Source organism: Anabrus simplex, chromosome 1 (genome assembly GCF_040414725.1).
Source record: "Anabrus simplex isolate iqAnaSimp1 chromosome 1, ASM4041472v1, whole genome shotgun sequence".
In the NCBI taxonomy this organism is placed as follows: Eukaryota; Metazoa; Arthropoda; class Insecta; order Orthoptera; family Tettigoniidae; genus Anabrus; species Anabrus simplex.
In genome coordinates, this window is record NC_090265.1 from 1096113157 (window position 1) to 1096123791 (window position 10635).

The window sequence follows — 10635 nt, forward strand, 5'->3', positions numbered from 1 at the left end:
AATATGACATGTCATAAACATACGGGGCCTAATAATCATCCAGGGTCACCCATGGACATCAAATAGAAAGGACCTGCACCAGACGAGCCGAACATGCCCTTGGACACTTCCAGCACCAAAAGCCATACAATAAATAAATAAATAAATAAATAAATAAATAAATAAATAAATAAATAAATAAATAAATAAATAAATAAATAAATAAATAAATAAAAATGAACAAACAAACATCGCAGGATGTTACTGGAGCATATTTGAAATACGTCCAATCATTACATTTCAAATGAGGCTCACTATTTTGTCGCTTTGTATACATCTGTCTCTTTCTATACAGCTTACTCTCCTAATTCACATAAATGAATATTTCTAAGAAAGATAATTGTAAGAAATTACAGACAACATTTAGGAGATGTGAAAAATCCGTCTTTCAGACGACTGCAAACGGGTGTGTAAAAACGGAATAAAAATTAATTAATTAATCTTGGATAATTTGATGATAATGGCCAACAAAATAATTGAATTTTCAACCCCTGGACACAATATCTACAGAACCCAAATCACATAGTCTAGTTATAGAGACCAACCTAGACTCAACATAGAAACAGATAAACTTTCATGGCTAGAAATGCAGATTACTCAGTTAACCTCAAGTATTAATGAACTTAAGAGCCAAGTCTCACTCTGCCAAGAGGCAGATGTAATCGTAATGGGTCATTTTGCTGGTACCATATTAAGTTTGGAGATAAAGCCAAGAAATGATCAAGCCCTTGCTTCTGTCACAACACCAATGTACCAGAAATCCAGCTCGTTCCCCATTAGACGCGGCATGTGATTGGAGCTTGGTTGGCATCTCACTGCTCAGTTATTAATGATAATTTGACTGGCTACAAATGCCTTATAGATTCAGGAGCTGATATCTCGTTCGTACCCACCTCTTTCAAGGAACAAAGGCAAGTGGCGAAAAGGCGAAGAGTGAGCTGCATGTACCATTTCAACCACATATCAGCCCTGCTGCCTTCTTAAATTTCTGGCAGTACCGGGAGTCGAACCTGTGCCCCCCCGACGAAGGCAGTTAATAACACTAACCATTGTGCTATGTAGGCGGACATGAGTTTCTCTTCTGAAGACACAGAACAAAATCCTTGCAAAAGTCCAAACGCTATACTGACGTGTCCCTCATTTATGTTCAGATGTCAGGTCTGTCAGCATCCTTCCTTTCTGGTTTAAGTCATAGAAAAAGATAACTGAGTAATTATTTGTATCAAGTGGTTTAGATTATGTTTACCTAATCAAATGCAGCAGTCAGATAGTAGTTTAACTGATCATGGAGGCTTTAACTCTAATGAACATGTCTGCTTATGGCCTGTGATTTTGTTGATACTTTTCTCAATAGTTGTCAAGATTTCTTTATATGCAGTAGGCTGTCTAATTTTGCATTTCTGTACATTGAGTGAGTTGGCTACATGGCTTGGGTCATGTGTGTTTGAATGTGGGAGATAGTGGGTTTGAACCCTACTGTTGGCAGCTCTGAAGATAGTTTTACATGCTTTTCCATTCACACCAAGTAAATGATGGGCTGTTCCTAAATTAAGGCCATGGTTGATTCTGCCCCAGACCTTACCGTACACCATTGGTGCCACAAAAACTGCCTGTATCAGTACGACGTAAACCAAAATAGCACTTCTGTACCCTTTAAAATTTTCTCCAGTAATTGGTATTGAGACTAAGTAGTAGAAAATAATGTTGGCATTCCTTCTTTCAGTTTGCGAATACTTCGTGCATGCTGAGTGCCAGGATTTTGCTGTGGCTGACTGCAAGGAAAACGCAACCTACGTGCCAGGCAAAGAGTTGTCTCAAGTGCATCACCAGCACCACTGGCGTGAGGGTAACCTGCCCAACAACTCCAAGTGTGCTGTGTGCAAGAAGACATGTTGGTCAGCTGAGTGCCTGGCAGGGATGCGTTGCGAGTGGTGTGGTATAACGGTAAGTAGCTCTACCTAGTTTAGTTTAGTTTTGTACAGTGCCTCTTTATTAGAAAGTGAATTATTTGTAATCATGTCATTCTTACTGTGGAGTTGCTGCAATTGCACTAAGGAAAATGGAAATTGTAACACTATGAAGAGGTATGCCTACAATGCTCCAGATATGCTTGGTGGATGGGACAGAGGTAGTGGTGCAATGATGATGATGCTTGTTGTTTAAAGGGACCTAACATCGAAGGTCATCGGCCTGATGCAGTGATGACACAGTCAGCTGGCTCTGTACACAGATGTGTACACAAGTCAGTACAGGATGTGCCCAGCCATGAGCTGCAATACATTGCTAAATCCTGCGCAGTACGGAGTCAATATGACCCTGGATCACATCCTGCGGAATTGCAGTCCATGCTTGTTGCATTGTGAGGGTCAGTTTATCCACAGTTCTGGGTGTGTGAGGTGAAATGTGCAGGCATCTATATTTTTTGGCCCACACATTTTCAATTGGGCTTATGTCGAGGGACCTGACAGGCCATTATAAAAGCACAATGTCTTGAAGAGCTTCTCTGTAGATGTTTTCAAGTGTGAGGGAAGGCACTGTTCTGCTGAAACATCCCATTTGCAATGGTTACCCTCCCTCACAGGGACAAGCACATACTACTGAGCAGCCATTGTGCCCTCTATAATCATTAATGGTCATTTCATAAGAAAGCCAATAGCTCTCCAGACTGTGTTACCTGTGTTTGGTCCTGAGTGCCTCTTGACAATAAGATTAACTTGACGCCTCTTCCCAGTATACTGCTGGTCACAATTATAATGAAAATTGTGACCAAGATAAAAGTATGATACATTACTGAAGATGACACTATGTTATTCCTCAGCCCAGCATGACCATTCCCGACACCAGGAAAGTCCCACATGTCAATGTTGTGGAGTCAGTGGAACGCTGTTTGTCGCGTTACATGTGGTGCCACAATAGCTCGAATTTCCGCTACTGTTGCTTGGGGATATGTCTGTAACATCCTCCCATGCTGTTATCTCTCGGATTGGTTCTATCCCAGGTCTCGGAACATATGTCCCTTTATCGACCACTGCTACCATACATGTATCATAGATACATTTCAGCCAACACATGCAGCTACAGCCCAAACAGATAACCCAGTGAAGGTGATACAGTAAAGTTATTACATGTTTAAAATATGATTGCACTCCACCATGCCAGAATATACTGCTTGTTTATGTCTGGTGCTATGTCACTAGGTAAAGAAGTATGCTAAATCTATAACTGCTCAGTCAGTTGGGTAGTCCTTGATACAGTGGTTCCTTTTGCTCTAACATTCTGGGGATTTATATTTATTGTATGTTTGTTTATTTTTATGTAGTTTAGCATAGCATGATTTATAGCGTTATGTTTAGCCCAAGTCACAAATTCTTCCCTAATGTCTTGTTGCTAATGCTAGACTCATGTGACATGTGACTAGACACCTTATCATCACACCCTTGCCTACTGTCCATCTCACAACATTATCAAGGTCATTTTGGAGTTGCTCACAATCTTGTAACTTATTTATTACTCTATACAGAATAACATCATCTGCAAAAAGCCTTACCTCTGATTACACTCCTTTACTCATATCATTTATATATATAAGAAAGCATAAATGTCCAATAATACTGCCTTGAGGAATTCCAGATAAAGCTTTGCCTACTCTAATTCTCTGAGATCTATTTCCTAGAATATAGCAACTCATTCAGTCACTCTTTTGTCTAATCCAGTTTCACTCATTTTAGCTAGTAGTCTCCCATGATCCATCCTATCAGATGCTTTAGACAGGTCAATCACGATACAGTCCACTTGACTTCCAGAATCCAAAATATCTGCTATATCTTGCTGGAATCCTACAAGTTGAGCTTCAGTGGAATGAACTTTCCTAAAACTGAATTGCCTTCCATCAAACCACTTATTAATTTTGCAAACATGTCTAATGTAATCAGAAAGAAAGCCTTCCCAAAGCCTACATACAACGCATGTCGAACTTACTGGCCTGTAATTTTCAGCTTTATGTCTATCAAGCAGAGCCGCACATGCTAGTCAGCTGTCGGGTGATTCAATGCATACAGCAATAACATAACAGTTTTTATGGTTGTTTTAAAGAAAGCAAGACAGTGAAAATGAGTTCCTAGGAGGATTACATTTTAAATCCTATTAACATAGTAGAGTTTGTAATGAGTTATTTCCACCAAAGGGGATTTTTGTTTTCCAGAGAAATTAGCTCAAAGAAAAGGAAATGGGGCAATATTTGATTGATTTGATGGAAAATAATCATAGAGGAGTGCAACGTATTGAGGTTGTTTCTCTTCATGTAAACAGTGAAGGTAGTGCAAGCGACGCAAGTGAATGAATTTGTCAAAACCTTCTTCTGATCATAAATGAAGTTCTGGGTCTGAGTAGATGACAAAACTAGTGATGTTACAAGTCCACTGCCATGCAAATCATCCAGTTCTAGTCATGTTCCTAGTCCCCTAAAATGTGTGCGAGAAAACATCAGTATAGAGTACAAGAGGAGGGCTGGTAAATTCTGGTTTAACGAAAGTGGTAAAAAGCTATTATTACTTTCACATGTCCACAAAGACTTTAGTTTAGTGAAGTCAGAGCAATATCTTTACTTGTGGAAAAAGCAGTTGGAAAATACGGATATGTCGGGATGTCTGATAGAACATGAAAAAATTATGTATGAAAAACTCTATTCCCATTTCCAGGAGGTAAGAAGGGGAAGGCGAAATGTAAGTGATGAACATTTACGACTGTGGGCTTTGGAAATTGCATGTGAACTATCTATCGGAAAAAGTAATTTCTTGCCCTCTCATGTCTGGATTAGCTGTTTCAAGAAACATCACAGAATTGGGAGTAGGAAAATTATGAAAGGATGAAAAACAAAAGAATAAGACTGCAGAATAATTTCTGGAAAGGGCCCGAGAGCAATTTATCCATTACACCCTGTCCTCTATTTACAACACTGATCATTTCTTTTTTTACAATTGGCTTTATGTCACACTGACACAGATTGGTCGTATGGTGACAGTAGGATAGGAAAGGGCTAGGAGAGGGAAGGTAGCGGCCGTGGCCTTAATTAAGGTACAGCCCCAGCATATGCGTGGTGTGAAGATGGGAAACCACAAAAACATTTTCAGGGCTGCCGATAGTGGAGTTCGAGCCCACTATCTCCCGATAGCAAGCTCACAGCTGTACGCCCTTAACCGCACAGTCAACTTGCTCAGTCAACAACACTAATCAAAGCAGTTCAAGCGTGAAGTGCGATCGAAAATGACTGTTTTTTGTAGGTGAGAAACACATACACATGATAGCCCAGTTAGTTAATTCATACACAATAATGCCAACATTCAGTATCGATGGTTCTTTGTTCCCTAAATTATTTGTTGTACTGCAGGAACCAACCGGAACATTCAGTCCTTTGGTTTCAGAAAAAAAATGTTTAAAGCAGATAGAATCATTGTCACTGCCACAAAATCAGGGAAAATGGGGAAAACAGAACTGAAAATATGATTTAGAGAAGCCTTAAGTGCCCTGCTTTTTGATTTGTGGACCACATACCGTGATATAACTTGTTTGAAGACATCCTTCCACACAAAACAGTAGAACTGCTTCAGATTCCTCCAGGTACCACAGGCATAATTCAACCTTAGAATAATTCTTCTTCTGGCAGTGGCAACTTTTTACCGTAAATTTTAAGTTCTGGTAATGATGTTGAAGTTGAGGTTCACCATAGAGACACAATCCTTAAACTGCAGTCTTTCATAACATTTTCAGTTTTCACTTTCGTGATTTTGAGATATGATAAAATTTTCATGGTTTGCAATGAATTGCTTAAGAGAGTGATCTCCTGAGTTTGTAGTACCCATTAAATGTTGTATGAAGAAGAAGAAATTAATATGTGAAGAACAGTGAAGTTCTAATTCGTTATGCTTGGTGTACAAAAAACTTGTGTTATCTTCATGCAATTTATACCAGTAATTTCTGCTATACTTTTGTGAGTGAAACAATACAGCTTCAGAGCAGGTCGAGAGACTCTTTGCATATACATATATGTCCTGCCACACCACAACTCCGAGCTGGCTCAGGGATGTCCAGCTGCGCCACTCGTCATGCTTGCGTACCAAGATTTCAGATGTGATTTTGAAGCCTTGCAGTTAAATCTGGAGGCGGATTCTCGGTGCAGTATCTTCTTACAGTACAACTATTGTATTAAAAGAAATTCAGGATAGGTTTTGATCTATCTTATGTGTTACTTCCTTTGTTAGTATATTCCAATTGTTGTGTTGTTATGCAAACAATTTTGTCAAGAAAGATTGGAATTGCTGTTTTACAAGTTACTTCACCTCACTGCTGTCAGAAGATGTGGTGCACATTAGTAAAGGAGATTTTATTTCTTCCAAACACTCTGGTAGACACAAATTTTGCAACTTCGCACATAAATGAGGAAAATTAGTCATTATCCACACTAATTCTTCAGCTGTATACTACAGGTTATCTGAAGCACCTCTGTTTTAATCAATCAATCAATCAATCAATCAATCAATCAATCAATCAATCAATCAATCAATCAATCAATCAATCAATCAATCAATCAATCAATCAATCAATCAATCCTGATCTGCATTTAGGGCAGATTCCCTGTCTGTTGTTTTCCTAGCCTTTTCTTAAATGATTTCAAAGAAATTGGAAATTTATTGAACATCTCCTTGGTAAGTTATTCCCATTCCTAACTCTCCTTGCTATAAATGATTATTTTCCAACTTTATCTTCATATTGTGATCTTTCCTACTTTTAAAGACACCACTCAAACTTATTCTTCTACTAATGTCATTCCATGCCATCTCTCTGCTGACAGCTCGGAACATACCACTTACCAATATAAATGGTCCGTTATTGGACATTATAAATTTTCCAGCTAACTCATTCCTGGTTGCCAGCGTTTCTCCCTCGTGTGCTAGGTTGGGCTCATCAGTTGGTACCTAGCACACCTACCAAGACGCTGGCTAGTGCATACCGTGGAGGCCACTGCATAGGCTACTTGGAGCCACCGGCAGTGCTAATGCACTATGAGAGACTTTGTCTCTTTACCAAAAATTGATGCCTGCTTGGATATCAGATGATATAGATGTTGATTCCCATAAGGAATCTGAAATATTTGTCCCAAATGAGTAAATTTATAATACCAATATAAATGGTCCGTTATTGGACATTATACATTTTCCAGCTAACTCATTCCTGGTTTGCCAGCATTTCGCCCTCGTGTGCTAGGTTGGGCTCATCAGTTGGTACCTAGCACACCTACCAAGACGCTGGCTAGTGCATACCTTGGAGGCCACTGCGTAGTCTACTTGGAGCCACCGGCAGTGCCAATGCACTAGAGACTGTCTCTTTACCAAAAATTGATGCCTGCTTGGCTATCAGATGATATATTTTTGGTAACTATTAACTATTAAATAATTACTTAGCAGAAATACACACAAAATGTCATGCTTCACAGCTAAGCGATTCGTACTGCGCCACGGCAAGTAGTGGAGACTCGCACAGCAGTGTGTAGCATGTATTCTGAGGAAGTGTAGCAGTGGTGTCTTTTTACGAAGGTCATTGACACAGATGTATGATTTACCTGCTTGCCACGTGCATTCGTTAGTCTGGCAGTCTCACTCAGTCAATGTGCCTGTGTAGAGTTCTATCTAGTCTCTGTTACTCTGTTAAGGTGCGACAGTAGGCAGATATGATGACAGTAGTCACCACCTCCGCGCATGCCAGTTTGAGTTTAGTCAGTGACACGCGGTGACAGCAGCTTCTGCTGCCACACTGGTGGAGTGATTAGTATTGGGTAACAGTTGTTGTAACGGTGGACAAAAGTGGTTGGTGTGTAGCAGTTAATTATTGACTTTCAGGACAATGTCAAAGCAACGAGAAGTCAAGGGAATGTTTAGTCACTCAAAGGATGTAGTTCTATGCTACTTAGCTTCTGAGCATATATGTGTGTACGATTTAAAGCATCCACAGTACAACCATGTGTCTACCAAGAAACCACATTAACACAATGCGGACCGGTCCCGAGAAAACTCGTGTTTGCCTGGCCGAGCGTTGCGTACCGGTCCCGAGTTATCACATGTTAGCAGCAGACTGAAGTTTAGTGATATCTTTTGAGATATACCAGAACTATTTGGAAGTCATTGGTAATAGAACTCCATTATGTATGGTTCTACACAATCGACAGTCGCATTTCTTTTTATTCTTCATATCATAGCATTTCTTTGCATTTCCTGACAACATGTTTACAAAGTTTAAAGAGCCATGAATTCTGCAAGATGGCGGCGCCCAAGTATCGCATGTATTTAGACAGGGATGAAATTATTTGTGAATTATGTGCTGATACAGGCTCCGAATGTCGAAGGGATGCTGAATTCTTAGAGTTCGATGATGAAATATCTTCTAACAGAAATGTTTCGCGTGATGACGATGATATACCCTTATCTTCAAGGTCTGGAACTCACGTGGCGCAAAATGAGCCTGATAACTGTGTTATGGGTGTAAATATTCTAAATCTTGTAAATAATGTAGTGTTTTCTGACAACTGGGTTGTGGACTACAGTGAACCTAGGCTAGAAGGTTTTGAAGGTGCTGCTGGTATAAAGTTATGGCCTAATGGACATGGAAACATAGGACAAGTAACAGGACTTTGTTTCAGTGTATAGTTGAACAGACAAATTTGTACTATAAGGAGAATTCTCATTGTCATAACGTATCCCCTAAAAGACTATAGTGGACTAATGTCACCAGCTGGGAAATTAAAAAAAAATTGCTTTGTGTATATTGATAGAGCAGGTGAAGAAATCGTGTCTGAAAGATTACTGGCCAACCGATCCCCTAACAGAAACCCCCATACTTCCAAAAACTATGAGCCGAAATAGATTTCAACAAATACTTGCCTACCTGTAATTCAATAATTATTCAGGAAGGCCTCCAGAAAAAAAACACAGTAGTCCTTCAAAGGTTAGTGAAGTTCTGACAGTTTATTTGAATGCATGCACTCCAGTTTGGAGGTAGTTAGAAAGTGGCCGGGAACAGGGTTGTGCATGGGGTGAAGGGCACCTGGTCTGCAATGTGTTAACATTATTTTGTCTTCTTCTTCCTCCATTAAAATGTCAAGAAATGCTTTGCCACAAATTAAATCATTCAAGCTCTCGTCCATTTATTTACTGACTGCTCGACTGGCGGCTCGAGTTGTGTCTAAGGAACCAACCCCACATGCCTGTTGCTGGCAGCAGCCATCACCAACGCATTTGATGACTCCAGTTGTGCAACCCTTGCCGCTGTGGTGGCTACTGATGCACCTTGGAATACTAAATGACTTTTTTTGTGGTTGTGTAATCCCACCTACTTCTCTTTAATTGTAATACATAGTAGTCAGATGTTTGAAGGGCAGAAAAAAGTCCATTCGACACTCCATATCATGCATGACATAGATATTGATTCCCATAGGGAATCTGAAATATTTGTCCTGAATGAGTAAATTTATAATACCAGCATACGTGTCAGCATACGAAAGATCTCCGGTGACATATTTGGTGTTTACCCGACAAAACTCTTTAAAAACTCAGCCATAGATGCCCAAGAGAGATTTGGTTACTCTGGTATCTAGTAGGCCTAGATTGAAATGGAACTTCCAAACTGACAAGATGCCATTAAATTAAAATGCCTGCACATGGTAGATGAGGCCATCCAATAATGATGATGATGATGATGATACCTGAATGGGTCACTTAGGACCATGCGGAATGAACATTTGTTGAGGTTTCCTCCTTGCCCAGTAGTTAGTTCTTAATTTTCATTGATTGTTATAATTTCTGTTCCTCCGACCAAGTACGCCGTGTTGGTTTCTTTTCACCTTCCTCAAATCCCCTGTGTGAATAATTTTCCTGATTACATTTCTATCCTGCATATTTGGTGATCCTAATTCAGTGAGGTCTTTCTCTACTTGCTTATACCATTTTGATCTCATACGTTTGATCTGCAAAAATTTGTGTATTTGATCAGTAAGTCTATTGTTAATCGTTCTTTCCAAATGGATTATAAATTGATTTCGTCGCAGTCTCATTGTATCAGTAAGTTTAAATATTTTTAAGTACACTCATGTTCATAAACACCAGAGCACCTTGAATGACTAGAGATAGAATGTTCATATTCGAAGGACATGTGCATTAGTACGTTTTGAACCATGTCGGCTCTCAGGTTAAAGGTCCACATTGATATCTCAGCTCACCACCACCGACAGGTAAAATGTGCATGTGGCTCTCGTTGTCGCTATAAACCGAAGGTAATGGATCAGTGTGACTTTAGCAGAATTGCAGGATGCCTTGCAGATGTATGCAAGAACCGTACTGTCAAATGAGTGAGCTTGAAAGAGGGTGCATTAATGGCATGAGAGAACGTGATGCATCCATCCGGGAAATTGCTGCTTGTGTGGGATGAAGTGAGTCGGCAGTGCAACGGGTGCGTATAGAATGGTTCACAGAAGGCTGTAGAACATGACGAGATGGGTCTGGTCGCACCACCGAGACCAGCCCCCGAGAAGATGGACACCTCACCGAATAG

General features: G+C 40.0%; 1 protein-coding gene across 6 annotated transcripts in view; it reads left to right on the forward strand.

The window, feature by feature from the left end:
* LOC136858040 (diacylglycerol kinase theta) overlaps positions 1 to 10635 on the forward strand; it is a 559022-nt gene that overhangs the window by 294953 nt on the left and 253434 nt on the right. For all 6 annotated transcript variants that reach the window (XM_067137265.2, XM_067137270.2, XM_067137266.2 and 3 more), the window contains exon 4: positions 1763 to 1983. In XM_067137265.2, the coding sequence (XP_066993366.2) occupies positions 1763 to 1983 (221 nt within the window). The remainder of the gene's footprint in view (positions 1 to 1762; positions 1984 to 10635) is intronic.